The 19,897-nt window shown below is 42.1% G+C and overlaps 1 protein-coding gene across 10 annotated transcripts in view; it reads left to right on the forward strand.

Annotated features, from left to right (window-relative positions):
- The first annotated feature begins 7,058 nt into the window (after positions 1-7,058).
- The window catches only part of LOC139554432 (ubiquitin-associated protein 2-like), a 74,928-nt gene continuing 62,089 nt past the window's right edge, over positions 7,059-19,897 (forward strand). For 8 of the 10 annotated variants that reach the window (XM_071367207.1, XM_071367211.1, XM_071367203.1 and 5 more), the window contains exons 1-2: positions 7,060-7,267; positions 15,134-15,292. In XM_071367207.1, coding sequence (XP_071223308.1) covers positions 15,179-15,292 — 114 coding nt within the window. In that variant the 5' untranslated portion in view covers positions 7,060-7,267; positions 15,134-15,178. Of the gene's footprint in view, positions 7,268-15,133; positions 15,293-19,897 lie in introns of all 10 variants that reach the window. The other 2 variants (XM_071367205.1, XM_071367204.1) reach the window with 2 other exon arrangements.

Genomic DNA, 19,897 nt, shown 5'->3' on the forward strand with positions numbered 1-19,897 from the left:
CGTCGTGAGACAGGTTAGTTTTACTCTTCCCAATTGTGCGAAACGTCAGGAATTTTTCTTCTTAAATTTTAAAAACATTTTTGTTGTCTGACAGATTATTTGGAAACGGTCCTCTTTCTGCTTTGTATGCGTTAGCCTTGTGAAGTCTCTCCCACTCTGTCTGCTGGGATTTCCTGTTGCTTGTTGCAGGAGGCCAGTGGACAGAGCTGGGAGGATCGTCAGCTGATGTGGCGCACCTGGGCAGGCTTGGCCTGCAGGCTATAAAGGGTGGCCCCATCAGCCAGCACTCTCTCTCTCTTCTCTGACTGGCAGGCTGGCTTCCATCTCCTTTAGTTTTTTTTGTTGGTTTGTTTCCACCATACAACACCCACACACTGCATACACTACTGATCATACAGACATCCACAGCTTATTTTACATTTTTGTGTTTATTATTTAGTTTAATAAATGTATTCATTTTTACCTTGAAGTCATGTGTGGTCTCCCTTTGTGAGCCAGGTTGTTGTGAGCCAGGTCGTAACACTGTGGGGGCTCGTCCAATTGGAGACTTTGGTTATATGGTAGTATGTTACTTGTAAATTTGGCTAATTTAATTGGGTTGGCATTTGGTTTGAACCCTGTTTTGTGTAGGGGTAGTAATTGGGGCCAAATTGGTTTCAGCTGTGTTACTGCAGTTCTTAGAATGCAATGTGGTACTATTTGTTTGGCAGTCTTTGTTAGTTTTGGCATGTCACTGATTTTTCTCAGGATTTTTCCTTTATTGTGTATGCTTTAGGGGTTTTGGTGGCTGCTGGAAGGGAAGCAGCTCTTGTCTCCAGTGTTTGTCTACAAAGCCATTTGTTTTTCTATTTCCATTGGGGTTTTAGGTGCTGGTACATGTGTTTTTATATTGCTTTGGTAAGGATGTCCACTTCAGTTGGTAGGAACCACATATCCCCTTGTAGGTTTCAGGAACTGATCTCCTTTTAAGATCAAGTCATTTTGTTTTATCTCTAGTGTGGTGGATAATGCAGGTAGGGTCAATTTGTGATAAATTGCCTTGGGAGCACTTCCTTGGATTCAGATCAGTCACTGTATTTCCTGTTGCCTTTCTGATGGAACCAGTGCATAAATACCCCCTGTCAGTATCTGCACGAAGACTAGGGTTGCCATTTATATGGTCAGTTAGGTTAATTCGTTAGAATAGGGCTGGGGAGGTACCATTTGTCTTGGTTGCCCTTCACATTATCAGTGTACACTATATACCAACACTAGTTGTGTAGTCTTTTGTCTGTCTAAATTGGTTCTTTTAGTTGTGTTTATCATGGCTAGTAAATTGCCCGTTTGGTGCAGTGCACTAAAGAGCAGATAGCACAGACTGAGTACTACAATATTGGATCATAAGCAATTGAAAGACATTATGAAGGCCAGTCTAAAAGCCAAGAATTCAGTACCAGTGTGATGCAACTTTATATTAGTGAGCAGAAGGTGAACTCCTAGTGTGGCAGCAGTTCTCAGATGAGTGTCTTGATCTGTAAAAGCTTTTTTTTTAATGGATCCATGTAGTCATACTGAAACTGCCCGTAAAGAGTACGCCTCCCCTCGCCAAAAGTTTAAGGCTGAGAGTAGATCAATGTTCTAACGTTGCTCGTGCCGTACGAGATAGAAATGATCTGAACCGAGTTTGTAAGGGACATTGTAAAAATGAATATCCTGTCAAAGCAAAACATTCTGGTGGCAACTCAAAAGTACAGCTTTCTGGCCTAGCTATGTCACTTAATCCAAGTACTATATCTCAGCTTGAGAAGCATGCAGGACCTTCTGGAAAAGCCAGTGCTTCTGACTATGCTGCATACATTTCTGAGGATTCCATCTCCCTGGTAGGTGATGAGAAAATACCTGTCAAAATCTTGCGAGACATGCTCTGTGGAATAATTTGTTTGAAAATCCGTATTGCCATTCTCTTGAGTCAGATGCAGGTGATTCTATACTAATTCGTGGGATGGGGTTTGTTTTTCCTGTGCATACATTGCAACTTGACTCAGATCTTGTGAAAGTAAAGGTTGGTGTCCCCTCATCTACCAGTTGAGGGTATTGAGCTTAGTCTGGGTAACCAGCTAGCTGGTGTACAGGTCTGGGCTGGGGTGGCACCAGCTTGTGTGGTTATACAGCAAACCCCAGCTCCTGAGTTAGAGAACTCTCCAGACAGTCCAGTTATCTATCCAGCTTGTGACGTGAGGTGTCAGTAACTGAACAAAATTCTATGTCTGTTATAGATCCGCTTGACTCGCCTTTGCCGCAGCTTCTCGTGGTGATTTGGAGAAGGAACATCAGGATGGCCCCTCTTTGAAGGAGCTATTTAAGTGTTCCCAGCTGATAGGATGGCAAGCTCTGCACAAGGTTACTCGCTTCAGAACAGTATGCTAGCTAGCAGGTGGGTGCTTCATGGGGAAAACTTTGTAGGTGATCCCACCATGCAGATTGTAGTGCCCTCTAAGTTTTGCCAGACAATGCTTCAAATCTCCCATGATCATGTTGCTGGACATTTAGGAAAATCACTATTTTGCATTACTTTTTCTGTCCAAGGTTTAAGTGTGACATCTCTGCTTATGTTAAAACATGTCACACATGGTAGTTGACTGGTAAGCAAAATTAGTCAATTAAACCTGCTCCTCTGTATCCTATTCCTGCCGTTCGTCAGCCTTTTGAACATTTGGTCATTAACTGTTGGTCCTTTGCCCCGCTTTAAGTCAGGCAGTAGCTATTTTACAGCTATCACTAAAGTCCATGGAGAACAAGAGCACCTCCCAGCTGCCCACTGCACTGAGGCTAGGTAACACGGTTACCACCGATAAATCCGTGATAATCGAAGACTTCAACAAGCATTTCTCAACGGCTGGCCATGCCTTCCTCCTGGCTACTCCAACCTTGGCCAACAGCTCCGCCCCCCCCCGCTGCTACTCGCCCAAGCCTCCCCAGCTTCTCCTTTACCCAAATCCAGATAGCAGATGTTCTGAAAGAGCTGCAAAACCTGGACCCATACAAATCAGCTGGGCTTGACAATCTGGACCCTCTATTTCTGAAACTGTCCGCCGCCATTGTCGCACCCCCTATTACCAGCCTGTTCAACCTCTCCTTCGTATCATCTGAAATCCCCAAGGATTGGAAAGCTGCTGCGGTCATCCCCCTCTTCAAAGGGGGAGACACCCTGGACCCAAACTGTTACAGACCTATATCCATCCTGCCCTGCCTATCTAAGGTCTTCGAAAGCCAAGTCAACAAACAGATCACTACCATCTCGAATCCCACCATACCTTCTCCGCTGTGCAATGCGGTTTCCGAGTCGGTCACGGGTGCACCTCAGCCACGCTCAAGGTACTAAATGATATCATAACCGCCATCGATAAAAGACAGTACTGTGCAGCCGTCTTCATCGACCTGGCCAAGGCTTTCGACTCTGTCAATCACCATATTCTTATCGGCAGACTCAGTAGCCTCGGTTTTTCTAATGACTGCCTTGCCTGGTTCACCAACTACTTCGCAGACAGAGTTCAGTGTGTCAAATCGGAGGGCATGTTGACATAGTCCATCGGTATATAGCCCACCCAATTTACCTACCTCATCCCCATACTGTTTTTATTTATTTACTTTTCTGCTCTTTTGCACACCAGTATCTCTACTTGCACATGATCATCTGATGATTGATCACCCCAGTGTTAATCTGCTAAATTGTAATTATTCGCTCCTATGGCCTATTTATTGCCTACCTCATGCCTTTTGCACACACTATACATAGATTCTCTTTTTTTTCTTTTTTTCCCCTACTATGTTATTGACTTTATTGTTTACTCCATGTGTAACTCTGTTGTCTGTTCACACTGCTATGCTTTATCTATGCTCTATCTTGGCCAGGTCGCAGTTGCAAATGAGAACTTGTTCTCAACTAGCCTACCCGGTTAAATAAAGGTGAAATAAAAAAATTACAAATAAAAATTTGCTTAGTGACGTGCCTTGCAACCAGGTACCCGGCTGCTTATCTGCTACGCACTAACTACAAAGTCTGTTGTGAAGGCTTTATCTCAGTTCATCTCTGTATTTGGTATTCATTCAGTGACAAAGGCTCTAATTTTACCTCTCACATGTTTGCACAAGTGCTACAGCAGCTCTGTCAAGTGTAACAGTCCTCTTGCCTGTCATGCACAGTCTCAGGGTGCATTAGAACGTTTTCATCAAACCCTGAAGTCTCTCCTGTGCATACCATACAGAGCTAGATTGTGATTGGGAAGGATTGCCATGGTTACTGTTGGCAGCTAGAGAAGTTGTCTAGGAGAGTATAAGATTTAGTCTGACTGATCTGGTTTTTGGTAATTCAGTGTGTGACCCTCTGGCTGTGTTGCAGGACAGGTGGGGAACAGAGCCACCACTAAATGTACTCTTTATGTCAGTGGTTTAGACTGGTAATAGACTGTTCTCTGCTGGTAAAATGGCAAAAGAGAAACTAAAGTGCACAAGTAAAGATTAAGCATATTTATGAATGTTGGTCTGAACGTAGACAATTTAGCCCTGGTTTCCAGGTTTTAGCTGTTACCTATTGTAGGTTATCCTTTTCAGGTGACGTTTACTGGTCCTTCCATGGTGTGCAATGTGTCTGAACAGAACTGATTGTAACTCAAGTGCAGGGTGAGCAAGTTCGATCTTCTAAAAGGGTACTGGCAGGTCCCCTAGTGTCTGAGAGCAAGGGAGAAGTATGCTTTCATCACAACCTCTGGACTGTGTTCTTATACACAGTTATGCCTTTTGGTTGCGTAATGCACCTGCAACATTTCAGGGCCTCATGAACCGTGTTGTCTCTGGTCTGGACGGATGTTATTTGGATGATGTGGTCATTTTATAGTGATACCTGGTCTCTGCATGTCCAACGTATACAAGCGCTGTTTGATCGTTAATCTGGCCAAATGTGAGTTTGCACTTATCTGGGCAAAGTAGTCTGTCAGAACGTGGTTCGCCCAGTGCATGCCAAAGTGGAAGCTGTTGAGCAGTGTCCCATCCCATGACTATGAAGGAGCTTATGCGTTTTCTCGATTATGGTTGGTTATCGAAGCTTCTGTAAGAACTTCTCCTCAGTGGCAGCTCCCCTGACCGACTTGCTTAATAGGTATAGGCGTCCCATCAACAGGGCAGTTGTAAATCATGCAGCGCCGTGTGTCACGATCGCAGATTTTAGAGAAATAACAAATGTCAGTACATATAAGTGCCTTATATCGGCTGAATGCTTAAATTCTTAATATAACTGCACTGTCCAATTTACTGTAGCTATTACTGAGAAAAAATGCCATGCTATTGTTTGATAGCCCCGAACATAACACTTCTTTTCACTGTGATAGGTTTGATAAATTCACCCCAAGGTGAAATGTGTACTTACATTCTGAAATCTTGCTCTGATTTATCATCCAAAGGGTCCCAGAGATGACATGAAGTGTTTTGTTAGATAAAATCCTTTTTTCATATCCTGAAAAGGTCCATATAGCATGCACGATCGATTTTTGCATTTCCACGCGTTCATTTTGCAAAGAAAGGAATTTGTGAAAATCTAACCCTAAATGTTTCAACCAGTCAAATCCCTTTTATATTTATTCCTCAGATCCTAGAACGTAACCAGACTTCACTATATCATTAGGAGTGTAGTATATCTTATAGGACACCAAATTTGGTCAGAGCGAAGACTTCATGGTGACGCGGGCGGTCTAAACTTGACTAACTCCACCAATCGGGGTCAAACAAAGCTAGCTAGATAGCCAATGAGCTGGGCTTTACGGGAGTAAAGGAAACCCTGTATCTGTTGCAAAATGTTGCTGCTAACCTTGTGCGACAGCAAGACTTTTCCTTTTGGACAAAAATTATAAGAATATGGATAGTTATGAAAACAGGGTGTTTTGCAAATGTTGAACTTATAATATGGCTACTAATACTGGAAAAGCAAAATCAAAGTCCAAGTAAACAGATTTGACGATATTCTTGCAGAAAAATATAATGTGAACGTAAATGTCTCCTTCACGATTTGCCTAAATGTACCTGGGTGATTTCACACTAAATGTCATGTAGTTTGCTCATACTTCAAGTTATCCGCCTGAAACTTTGCGCATGCACTGATCCCATCTTGTGGACACAATCAGAATTACAACCAGAGTGATGGCTAGATGTGGGACCTTTCTGTTGCATTTCAAAGATGGTGGCAAAATATAATTTGATTTTCTTCTACCAGATCTATAGTGATATATTCTCCTACATTCAATTTACATTTCCACAAACTTCAATGTTTCCTTTCAAATGGTACCAAGAATATGCATATCCTTGCTACAGGCAGTTTATTTGGGTATGTCATTTTAGGCAAAAATTGGGGGGGGGGAAAAGGGAACTATCCCTATTAAGGCTTAGGTGCAGTAAATTTGGTTGGACAGATGTCAAGTTGCATTCGAGAATGTGAAGACACTTGTGTTTTGCCCCAGTGCTTGTTGCCGCTCGTTTGAATGATCCGTTCATACTCCATGTACAGTACCAGTCAAAAGTTTGGACACCTACTCATTCAAGGGTTTTTATTTTTACTATTTTCAACATTGTAGAATAATAGTAAAGACCAACTATGAAATAACACATATGGAGTCATGTAGTTACCAAAAAAGTGTTCAACAAATCAGCTTTGCACACACTTGCCAAGTGTGCAAAGCTGTCAAGGCAAAGGGTAGCTACTTTGAAGAATCTAAAATATACAATATATTTTGCTTTAAAACTTTGTTACCACATGATTCCATATGTTATTTCATGGTTTTGATGTCTCCGCTATTATACAATATAGAAAATAAAGAAAACCCCTTGAATAAGTAGGTGTCGACTTTTGACTGGTGCTGTATATTCTTAGCCTTATAGTGATCCCGCTAAACACCCAATCAATAAGAAAAATCGGACAGTCTAGGATAGGAAATCACTAAGTATTTTAGTTTATCTATTTTATTGCAGTTCTTAGAGGTGGGTGACCACGTGTCGAATGTCTAGCTTCCTTGAAGCGCCCAGTCAACCACATGACGGAGCTATATGCAGCGTCAGAGTGGAAAAGAAAAAGGTACATTCTAAGTCCCTAGCTTATTGTCTGCGCGAGTCGGTTCGGCATAATTCCTCACATAGATACGTGTATTATTCTCGGGGTTTTATATAGTTGAATTCCTACTAGGAGGTCGACAGAGACCGCTTGGTCGGTTGTGTTGCAAAATATCAGACTTCAACTGGGTTTCTGGTCAGTATATCATTTATTTTCATTATTTTGGGCCTACGGGCCTACCTAGAGCCTCGGTGTTGTGTTTGTGTATACAAGAACACATCGGTAGCGTTTCCAAAGAAGTGCCTTGTTTCTGCATAGTGCAATTTGTGCATTAATTACCACGTTAATGTGCGGCCTATGCGTCTGTGGGCTCAATAGCATGCGGTACGAATGAACATGTTGATAAGTTAGGCTAACGGTGATGATTTGAGTGGTTGAGAACAACAATGTAGTTAGCTAGCTGCAATGCTGACTGTTAGTAAGTCTTCTCTTCGCCATCGTCGAGGCTGAGAAAAACGGAATCTCATCGAGAACTTAGATAAAGCTTAACGTTAGCTGGATGTCCCCTAAAAAATGACATAGCATCTTAGCTAGCTAAATGTTAGTCAATGTTTTCGAAACAATTATATTTCTTGAAATACCTGATGTTGACTAGCTAACTAATGGTTTTAGTTTAATAATATTCATGGAGTTTATGTAACGTTAGCTAGCCTAGTTAAGCCAAAGACACTAATAGCTAGTTAGCGTGCTAACGTCAGCTAAATAAAAACATGTTGAGAATATATCCATAGTGATGTTGCATCTTTCGCTAGTAGACACCGTTAAAACATGCTAGGAAGCTACCTAGTAGTTATTTTTAGTTGACGTTTGCTAGCTAACTTCCCAGCAAATGTAGGACAAACTTAATCTGCCTGGTCGCAATTAGTAAACGAACTCCCATTTCATCGGGCCGTATTTGCATATACTAAAGCGAGTTATTATCTAATGTTACCCAATTAAAGTTAATTAGTTAACGTTAGCTAGCTAGGTAGATGCAGTTAATTGTCCAATTAGCTCACTTAGTTACAACCAAATTGTTTAAAAATAGTTAACGTTAGCTAGTTAACCATCACTTTGGATGGGTCGTTACCACAACCACAAAGTCATAAACCCTGTTTATTTCCACAAGTTCACTAATGAAAATTAGGGCAGGGAATTGCCAGGGGTCTCACGATATATTCTTAAGTGCATTCTTCAGTGATTCTTCAGTGCTACTTCAGTGCTACTACTAATTTAACCTTTTATTTAACTAGGCAGGTCAGTTAAGAAAACATTCTTATTTACAATGACGGCCTACCAAAAGGCCTCATTCTGGGATGGGGGCTAGGATTAAAAATAAAATATAAATATAGGACAAAACGCACATCACGAGACACTACGTAAAGCTAGACCTAAGTCAACAACATATCACATGACAACACAGTATGGTAGCAACACATGCCGATAACATGGTAGCAGCACAAAACATGGTAGAAACATTATTGGGCACAGACAACAGCACAAAGGGCAAGAAGGTAGAGACAACAATACATCACGTAAAGCAGCCACGGAACTGTCCAGTAAGTGTCGATGATTGAGTCTTTGAATGAAGAGATATGGGATAAAACTGTCCAGTTTGAGTGTTTTGTTGCAGCTTGTTCCAGTCGCTAGCTGCAGCAAACTGAAAAGAGGAGCGACCCAGGGATGTGTGCTTTGGGGACCTTTAACAGAATGTGACTGGCAGAACGGGTGTTGTATGTAGAGGATGAGGGCTGCAGTAGGTATCTCAAATAGGGGTGAGTGAGGACTCTGAGGGTTTTAGAAATGAGCATCAACCAGTGTGTCTGTCTTGCGATAGGTATACAGAGAGGACCAGCTTCCAGAGGAGTATAGAGTGCAGTGATGTGTCCTATAAGCAGCATTGGTGGCAAATCTGATGTCCGAATGGGAAAGAACATCTGTCCGCTCGAGAGCACCCTTACCTGCCGATCTATAAATTGTCTCCGTAATCTAGCATGGGTAGGATGGTCATTTGAATCAGGCTTAGTTTGGCAGCTGGGGTGAAAGAGGTGCATTTACGATAGAGGAAACCAAGTTTAGATTTAATTTTAGCATGCAGCTTTGATATGTGATGAGAGAAGGACAGTGTACCATCTAGCCATACTCCCAAGTACTTGTATGAGGTGACTACCTCAAGCGCTAAACCCTCAGGTAGTAATCACACCTGTGGGGAGGGGCATTCTTTATGCCAAACCATATGACCTTTGTTTTGGAGGTGTTAAAAACAAGGTTAAGGGTAGAGAGAGCTTGTTGGACACTAAGAAAGCTTTGTTGTAGAGCATTTAACTCAAAGCCCGGGGAGGGGCCTGCTGAGTATAAGACTATTATTTGCATATGAATGGGTGAGCGCTTCCTACTGCCTGAGCTATTTTGATATAAATTGTGAAGAGCATGGGGCCTAGGATCGAGCCTTTGGGTACTCCCCTGTTGACAGGCAGTGGCTGAGACTTTCTGACTTTATACACTGCACTCTTTGAGAGAGGTAGTTAGCAAACCAGGCCAAAGACCCCCTGAGACACCAATACTCATTTGCCGGCCCACAAGAATGGAATGGTCTACCGTATCAAAAGCTTTGACCAAGTCAATAAAAATAGCAGCACAACATTGCTTAGAATCAAGGGCAATGGTGACATCAGTCAGGACCTTTACGGTTGCAGTGACACATCATAACCTGAGCGGAAACCAGATTGCATACCAGAGAGAATACTAAAGTAGAGGTCGACCGATAATGATTTTTCAACGCTGATACCGATTATTGGAGGACCAAAAAAAGCTGATACTGATTAATCGGACGTTTTTAAAAATGTATTTGTAATAATGACAATTAGAACAATACTGAACGAACACTTATTTTAACTTAATATAATAATTCAATAAAGTCAATTTAGCCTCAAATAATGAAACGTGTTTAAATAATGTAAAAACAAAGTGTTGGAGAAGAAAGTAAAAGTGCAATATGTGCCATGTAAGAAAGCTAACGTTTAAGTTCCTTGCTCAGAACATGAGAACATATGAAAGCTGGTGGTTCCTTTTAACATGAGTCTTCAATATTCCCAGGTAAGAAGTTTTAGGTTGTAGTTATTATAGGACTATTTCTCTCTATACGATTTGTATTTAATATACAGTGGGGAGAACAAGTATTTGATACACTGCCGATTTTGCAGGTTATCTAATACTTGTTCTCCCCACTATACCTTTGACTATTGGATGTTCTTATAGGCACTTTAGTATTGCCAGTGTAACAGTATAGCTTCCATCCCTCGCCTCGCCACTACCTGGGCTCGAACCAGGAACACGTCGACAACAGCCACCCTCGAAGCAGCGTTACCCATGCAGAGCAAGGGGAACAACTACTCCAAGTCTCAGAGCGAGTGATGTTTGAAACGCTATTAGCGCGCACCCTGCTAACTAGCTAGCCATTTCACCAGCCTCATCTCAGGAGTTGATAGGCTTGAATTCATAAACAGCAGAGCTGCTGGCAAAACAACAAAAGTGCTGTTTGAATGAATGCTTACGAGCCTGCTGGTGCCCACCATCGCTCAGACTGCTCTATCAAATCATAGACTTAATTATAACATAACACACAGAAATACGAGCCATGGGTCATTAAAGTAACTAACTTTGGCCTTCCGGATAGGTTGTGCATTTTTATTTTTTATTTGCCTGAACGATATGTATTGCTATTCTCACGATTCTATACTGAACAGAAATATAAATGTAAAATTCAACGATTTTACTGAGATACAGTTCATAGAAGGAAATCAGTCAATTGAATTAAATTCATTAGGTTCTGATTTATGGATTTCACATGACTGGGCAGGGGCGCAGCCATGGTGACTTGTTAATGCATAGGCCCACCCACTGGGGAGCTCGGCCCAGCCAATCAGAATGAGTTTTCCCCCACAAAAGGACTTTATACAGACATAAATACTCCTCAGCACCTCATTCCGACTATCCCGCAGGTGAAGAAGCCGGATGTGGAGGTCCTGGGTTGGTGTGGTTACACGTGGTAGAGGTTGTGTGTTTGGTTGGACATACTGCTAAAGTCTCGAAAATAATAGTAAAGGCGGCTTATGGTAGAGAAATTAACATTAAATTCTCTGGCAACAGCTCTGTCGGACTTTCCTGCAGTCTGCATTCCAATTGCACACTACCTCAACTTAAGACATCTGTGGCATTGTATTGTGACAACTGCACATTTTAGTGGCCTTTTATTGTCCCCAGCAGAAGGTGCACCTGTGTCATGATCATGCTGTTTAATCAGCTTTTTGATATGCCACCAGTCAGGTGGATGGATTATTTTGGCAAAGAAGAAATGCTCACTAAAAGGGGTGTAAACAAATTTGTGCGCAACATTTGAGATTAAATACACTTCTTGTGCATAGGAAACATTTCTAGGATATTTTATTTCAGCTCATGAAACAACACTTTACATGTTGCATTTTTATATTTTTGAACAGTATATTTATGGCTATTTGATGTTCCAAACAGATTGCTCACCATATGCAGCAGAGGGTAAAGCGAGCCATGAGAATAAGTTTTGAACTGTCATGAAAACAAATCGGCTTCCTATTTCAAAGGATGGTGGACAAGCTATGAAGGAAAAATAAAGGTTCTTGATGCAGGAAACTTGTGCAAATTTTTGTTGTGATATTACAAAAATTATACGATATATATTCAAATAGTATCCCGATATATAACTATCGATTTCTCTCCCCATTACTACTTAAAATGTGATTTGAAACCTTCATATAACCCACTCTGCTAACCTTAAGCTGAACTGTAAAAAAAAAACTCATCACTACAGACCCAGGTTCGATCCCAGGGTGTATCATAACCGACCGTAAGTCCCATAGGACATCGGGTTATTGATGGAGTGCTGCTTTAGATAACCTGGCCTCCACACTCTCCTTGGTCAAATAGCCCTTACACAGTCTGAAGGTGTGTTTTGGGTCATTGACCTGTTGAAAAACAAATGATAGTCCCACTAAGCGCAAATCAGATGGATGGTGTAACACTGCAGAATGTTGTTAGCCATGCTGATTAAGTGTGCCTTGAATTCTAAATAAATCAGTGTCACCAGCAAAGCACCTTCACCCCATCTCCTCCATGCTTCACGGTGGGAACCACACATGTGGAGATCATCCGTTCACCTACTCTGCGCCTCACAAAGACACGGCGGTTAGAACCAAAAATCTAATTTGGACTCATCAGACCAAAGGACAGATTTTTACACCGGTCTAATGTCCATTGCTCGTGTTTCGTTGCCCAAGCAAGTCTCTTCTTATTTTTGTCCTTTTTAGCAGTGGTTTCTTTGCAACAATTTGACCATGAAGGCCTGATTTATGCAGTCTCCTCTGAACAGTTGAGGTTGAGATGTCTGTTAATTGAACTCTATGAAGGATTTATTTGGGCTGCAATCTGAGGTAAGGTTAACTCTAATGAACTTATCCTCTGCATCAGAGGTAACTGTCTTCCTTTCCGGTGGCAGTCCTCATAAGAGCCAGTTTCATCATAGCATTTGATCCATTTTGAGACAAAATTCTTTGCACTTGGCACTGCGCCAAAGCAAAATCATAGCTGCCACGCCCCAATTTTTTTTGGGGTCCACATTTACTTTTTCTCTACAAACAAAAGTTAAGAATAGAAAAGTCAGTCAACCACATAGTATAATGGTTAATCTATTTATCTAATTGGCTTGTTCTATGCGAGATAAATATTCCTCTCGAGGGGCATATGAGTGCCAAAGGGAGGGAAACCTGCATTCTGACAAGCAGTCAGTGCACAACAATTCTTGCAATCGTGGGGAAAACTGCAGTTTTAATGGGCTTTGTTAAAAAGAGATTGATCCTAGGTTTATTTTCCTACTTCATTTCTCAAGTCCTAAAATATACGGAAACTGCACAATTTTAAAACCGGAGTGTTGAGCACCTTACCACTCTGCAAGAAGCTGTGAGTGCATAGAGGAGAGTGAGGCTAAATGCAACATGGGTCAATTGTAGGGTAACTATGGGTTGTCTGATTTCCTACCTCAAGTGATTTAAATTGAGTGGGTAGTAGAGATGAAACGGGATGAAAATTTCATATCACGATTATAGTGACCAAAATGAATACGGTTATCAGTATTATCGAGGGTATTGTTAAAATGTGCTGGAAATGTTCAAAAAGTACTGACACACACACACACACACACTGAAATCATTTCACCAAGTTTTATATTGAAAAACAACAAATACAATTAGCAGCACTATGCACTTTTGTGTGTGCAAACTACATCTAAAATAATAACATTAGCATTAAAGAAGGCGCCATGAAGTAAAAGTTTCCCTAGTGCACGTTTAAATGAAGACAACCTTAAGTAAGCAAATCAAATAAACAAACAACATAAAATTAGCAGCACTCACTTTGTAGTGAGACACGGCAACCTTCATCAGACTCAAAGCCAGGCCTCTCAACAATTTGAAATGGCATCATGTCCTTTGCAATGTAATATGAAAGGGCTGCAGTGAGGTCTTGAGCATTCTTTTGATGTGGGTGCAAAAGGAGTCTGCCTTTTAAATGCTTGCTCGAGTGTCTGTCACAGCTGTAGATGAGGGACCAGTAGCATCAATGGGTTTGCCTGCTGCACGCCCTAAGGGAATAGCAAATGTATTATTATTGGTGTTACATTATAATTATTATTCACACAGTCTATCTTCTGTGTTGCATTTGAGTATGCAATGACCCCATGCACAATTGACATAAATACAAATGAGTCTTAAGACAGTGATAATAATTGCAATGAGCCCAACAATTTACATAAATACAAGTCTTATATAGGAGTCTATAGTGTTTCTCCTGTTGGAACACTTTTACAACTAAGTCGACGTTTTCCGGATTTTAAATCAACAAAATATGTTGGTTGGGTGACTGAACTACATAACGCGTTATTGTGTGCAATGGGCTAATAGTCTGCAGACACACAACGCATACAGCAGCAGCACAACGTGTAGTGTTTTTACAAGAATAGGTAACACTGAAAGCTTCAGTTTACATTATTGACAAGCTGTTAGCCAGACAGACCATGACATTTTCCCCCATTCCCAAGTCCCCACATCATGCATTGAGGTAAAAGTTAACTTACCTAGCATATGCTATAAAGTAGTGGGTGGTGGTCAGAAAGATGACTCAAGAGATTTGAAGTGTTGCCCCCTTTCGCAGCGATTATTATTATTAATACATTTATTTGCATGTTTTGTGGAGAAGGTGACCATCTTCGATAAGTTTCCCATCAGCTCTCTTGTAAACCCTAAATGCGACCACACTTCAGATTTGGTCCTCTTAGAAGGCTGAAAAATCTCTTAAGCGCTGTCACTTCCTTCCGCCATGTTTTCACACAAAACAAACCCCACGTTGCATGCTGCGCCTGCTTCAGACTGTTTCTAACTTAAGTTGATGCTGTGAGTTTTTCAAACTGTGTGTGTGTGTGTGTGTGTGTGTGTGTGTGTGTGGGGGGGGGGGGGGGGGGTGACATGAAGTTGTTTGTGTGAGAAGTACAGCATTACCCTGTGGCTGATTACCCCAAGTTACCCAAAGAGTTAGGCCTACATTATATTCCTGTGTTTATGCAAGTTTTTTGGGACATAAAATGAATCAATAGGATGCTGATTAGTTAAAATATTTACTTTTGGGATCTAGCTAATGATTAGCCCAATAGTGTAAATGCAACCCAATGCTTCAGCCTAATTATTTATAGCCGCTATGCTGCATCATTTGGACTACATGTGATAATGTTTATTGCTAATAGCATACCTGATAGTATAAGCTATATGCATGGGCCTGTATATTAAGAATTTTACCAATCTTATTGTAGAAATCATGTTTCATTCATTTAGGTTGTGGAATGTCCTTTTTAAAGTCACCAGAACTGAGCTTCTAGTCTGGGAGGACCCTGGACCCCTACTATTTTCCACAGAACCTCACTCTCTCACTTTTCTTTCGCAGGTGTTATTCCTTTGTAAATACTGTTATTTGTATATACTGTAAATTATGACATCAGTGGGCGGAAACCGAGCCCGCGGCAGCTGGGAGCAGCAGACGCAGACAGGCCAGACGCAGACAGGCCAGACACAGAGCCAGACACAGCACAAGCAGAGGCCTCAGGTTGGTACCCGGCCCTCGACCCTGCTGCCCACACAGGATGTCATGCACTTAGTCACCTCACACACTGACCCAACAGCTGATGCATTAGTTTTCATGGTGAAACACATTGGAAGTGGGTCTGGATGATTTTACATTGGTGTGTGTCCCACATGGCACCCTATTTCCTAAAGTGCACTACTTTTGACCAGAGCCCTATGGTCAAAAGTAGGGCCAAGACAAAACCAGTATCGCGATATGCATTAGTATCATGGCAAGGAAACACAACACAAAGCAGATTGAACTTCTTAAGGAAAACAGCCCTAAAGTTTGAAACAAACATGTCATCCAAACTATAGCACACAATATTTTACATACAGCAGGTTTTTAAAAGAACGAAGAGACTGGTCTGCTTCGTGTGTTCATTTTTGCCATGCAAAAAACATTGCAATACAGCCCTAGTCAAAATTAGTGCACCATTTTAAGGAATAGGGTGCCATTTCGGGGAGCACACACTGACCCAACAGCAGATGCTTTAGTTTTCATGGTGCAATGCCTTTTCCACAGGTATCTGGAGTAGCCAGCCAAATAGAAAAAGTAACCAGCCAGGCCTCCCCTGAGCAAAAACATTTTTTGCCACCTGACCTATATTTTGGTGGCCTCTGGTACATTCTAATGCCTTGGTTCCATCTGAAATACACAGCAAAATGAATGAGTACTTTATCAAATTTACCTCCCAGATTAAGAAATGTGTTGTGATATTTTATTTAACCTTTATTTAACTTGGCAAGTCAGTTAAGAACAATATCTTATTTACAATGACGGCCTACCAAAAGGCCTCCTGCGGGGACGGGGGCTGGGAATAAGAATGAATAAATATAGGACTAAACACGCATCACGACAAGGGAGACCACACGCTACATAAAGAGAGACCTAAGCCAACATGGCAAGGCAGCAACACGACAACACAGCATGGTAGCAACACAACATAGTAGCAACATAACATGGTGGTAGCAGAACAAATCATGGTACAAACATTATTGGGCTCAGACAACATGCCGAAGGGCAAGAAGGTAGAGACAACAATACATCACGCAAAGCAGCCACACCTGTCGGTAAGAGTGTCCATGATTGAGTCTTTGAATGAAGAGATTGAGCACTGTCCAGTTTGAGTGTTTGTTGCAGCTTGTTCCAGTTCGCTAGCTGCAGCGAACTGAAAAGACGAGCGACCCAGAAATGTGTGCTTTGGGGACCTTTAACATAATGTGACTGGCAGAACAGGTGGAGGATGAGGGCTGCAGTAGATATCTCAGATGGGGTGAGTGAGGCCTAAGAGGGTTAAATAAATAAGCATCGACTAGTGGGTCTTGCGACTGGTATACAGATATGGACCAGTTTCCAGAGGAGTATAGAGTGCAGTGATGTGTCCTATAAGGAGCATTGGTGGAAAATCTGATGGCCGAATGGTAAAGAACATCTGTCTGCTCGAGAGCACCCTTACCTGTCGATCTATAAATTGTCTCCGTAATCTAGCATGGGTAGGATGGTCATTTGAATCAGGCTTAGTTTGGCAGCTGGGGTGAAGGGAGAAATTACGATAGAGGAAACCAAGTCTAGATTTAACTTTAGCCTGCAGCTTTGATATGTGCTGAGAGAAGGACAGTGTACCATCTAGCCATACTCCCAAGTACTTGTATGAGGTGACCACCTCAAGCTCTAAACTCTCAGAGGAAGTAATCACACCTGTGTGGAGAGGGGCATTCTTTATGCCAAACCACATTGCCTTTTGTAGAAGGACATGACTTTACCATTTTTTATTACTGAAAGTGTATGAATTCAGAGTCTTAAGTAGTTTTGGATATCGCCTAGAGCTATATGATCAGGACTATTTTATAAGTATACTGAACAAATATAAAAACGGAACATTTAAAGTGTTGGTCCCATGTTTCATGAGCTGAAATAAAAGATCCCAGAAATGTTCCATACTCACAAAAGCTTATTGCCAAAATAATCCATCCATAAAGAAGCTGATTAAACGGCATGATCATTACACAGGTGCTGGGGACAGTAAAAGGCCACTCAAATGTGCAGTTTTGTCATTCCAGAGAATTTAGTTAATTTCTCTACCATATGGCGCCCCCAACTTGGTTAGAGAATTTGGCAGTACGTTCAACCGGCCTCACAACCGCAGACCAAGTGTAACCACGCCAGCCCAGGACCTTTACATCCGGCTTCTTCATCTGCGGGATCGCTTGAGACAGCCACCCGGACATATGATGAAACTGTAGGTTTGCACAACAGAATTTCTGTACAAACTGTCAGAAACCGTCTCGGGGACACGTGCATGCTCGTCGTTCTCATCAAAGTCTTGTCTTGACTGCAGTTTGGCGTCATACCTGTCTTCAGTGGACAAATGCTCACCTTTGATGGCCAATGGCACGTTGGAGAAGTGTGCTTTTCATGGATGAATCCCGGTTTGAACTGTCCCGGGCGGATGGCAGACAGCGTGTATGGCATCGTGTGCGTGAGCGGTTTGCTGATGTCAACGGTGGCTGTGGCTGTGGTTTGCTGAGTGCCCCAGGGTGGCGGCGGGGTTATGGTATGGGAAGGCATAAGCTATGGACAACACAATTTGAATGCAGAGATACCATGACTAGGACTGCATACTCACCAGATGTCACCCGTTGAGCATGTTTGGGATGCTCTGGATCGATGTGTACGACAGCGTGTTCCAGTTCCCGAAATCCAGCAACTTCACACAGCCATTGAAGAGGAGTGTGACAACATTCCACAGGCCACAATCAATAGCCTGATCAACTCCATGTGAAGGAGATGTTGCGCTGGATGATGCTAACGGTGTTCACACCAGATACTGACTGGTTTTACAGCAATGACATGGGGAAGAGTTAGAAGGGGGAGGAGAGGGGATGAATGAGTCAATTGGAAGCTGGGGATGATTAGGTGGCCATGATGGTACGCGTGCCAGATTGGGAATTTAGCCAGGACACCAGGCTAAACACTCTTTTACGATAAGTGCCATGGGATCTTTAGTGACCACATTACAGCTTATTTAAAAAAATTTTTTAACCGATCTTCTCTTGATGTTATTAGTTTTACTGCAAGATATGAATTGCCACAGTGATGTTTGTTCTTCAAATTATGTTTTTTTGTAAAATTATGTAACTAAACAGTTGCCCACATTAGCTTGACAAATTTGTACTTATTTTGTTTGCCTTTATTTAACTAGGCAAGTCAGTTAAGAACAACTTCTTATTTACAATGACGGCCTACCCCGGACAAACCCGGACGACGCTGGGCCATTTGTGCGCCGCCGTATGGGACTCCCAATCATGCCCGGATGTGATACAGCCTGGATAAATGAAAGGTGGCTGCTATATGAAAGATGTCAAAGAAAATAAATGAATGTGCCAGAACAGTAAGGCTAACATGCTGACTAGACCGGGGATGCACATGCGTCCGCAATCGCGCGCATGTTTATTTTTAATTTTTTCCCCCAATCCACACCAGACGCGATCAGGACACGCAGGTTGAAAGCAGAAACGGACTCTGAACCAACTATATTAATTTGGGGACAAGTCAAAACGCAGAAAACATTCATGGCTATTTAGCTAGCTTGCAGTTGCTAGCTAATTTGTCCTGGGATATAAACAATGGGTTGTTATTTTACCTGAAATGCACAAGGTCCTCTACTCCAACAACTCATCCACTGAAAAAATTCACATTTGTGGTCTGCTGGAGGTCATTTTGCAGGGCTCTGGCAGTGCTCCTCCTTGCACAAAGGCGGAGGTAGCGGTCCTGCTGCTGGGTTGTTGCCCTCCTACGGCCTCCTCCACGTCTCCTGATGTACTGGCCTGTCTCCTGGTAGCGCCTCCATGCTCTGGACACTACGCTGACAGACACAGCAAACCTTCTTGCCACAGCTCGCATTGATGTGCCATCCTGGATGAGCTGCACTACCTGAGCCACTTGTGTGGGTTGTAGACTCCGTCTCATGCTACCACTAGAGTGAAAGCACCGCCAGCATTCAAAAGTGACCAAAACATCAGCCAGGAAGCATAGGAACGGAGAAGTGGTCTGTGGTCACCACCTGCAGAACCACTCCTTTATTGGGGGTGTCTTGCTAATTGCCTATAATTTCCACCTGTTGTCTATTCCATTTGCACAACAGCATGTGAAATTTATTGTCAATCAGTGTTGCTTCCTAAGTGGACAGTTTGATTTCACAGAAGTGTGATTGACTTGGAGTTACATTGTGTTGTTTAAGTGTTCCCTTTATTTTTTTGAGCAGTGTATATAAAAGAAACGTCCCTTTTTCAGGACCCTGTCTTTGAAAGATAATTCATAAAAATCCAAAACTTCACAGATCTTCATTGTAAAGGGTTTAAACACTGTTCCCATGCTTGTTCAATGAACCATAAACAATTAATGAACATGCACCTGTGGAACGGTCGTTAACCTGTCTAGGACTGGGGAACCCCTCACCAACAGCCAATAAAATTGCAGGGCGCCAAATACAAATCAACAGAAATCTCATAAATCAAATTTCTCAAACATACAGGTATTAGGCACCATTTTAAAGATAAAATTCTCGTTAATCCAGCCACAGTG

Source organism: Salvelinus alpinus, chromosome 26 (genome assembly GCF_045679555.1).
Source record: "Salvelinus alpinus chromosome 26, SLU_Salpinus.1, whole genome shotgun sequence".
NCBI lineage: Eukaryota > Metazoa > Chordata > Actinopteri > Salmoniformes > Salmonidae > Salvelinus > Salvelinus alpinus.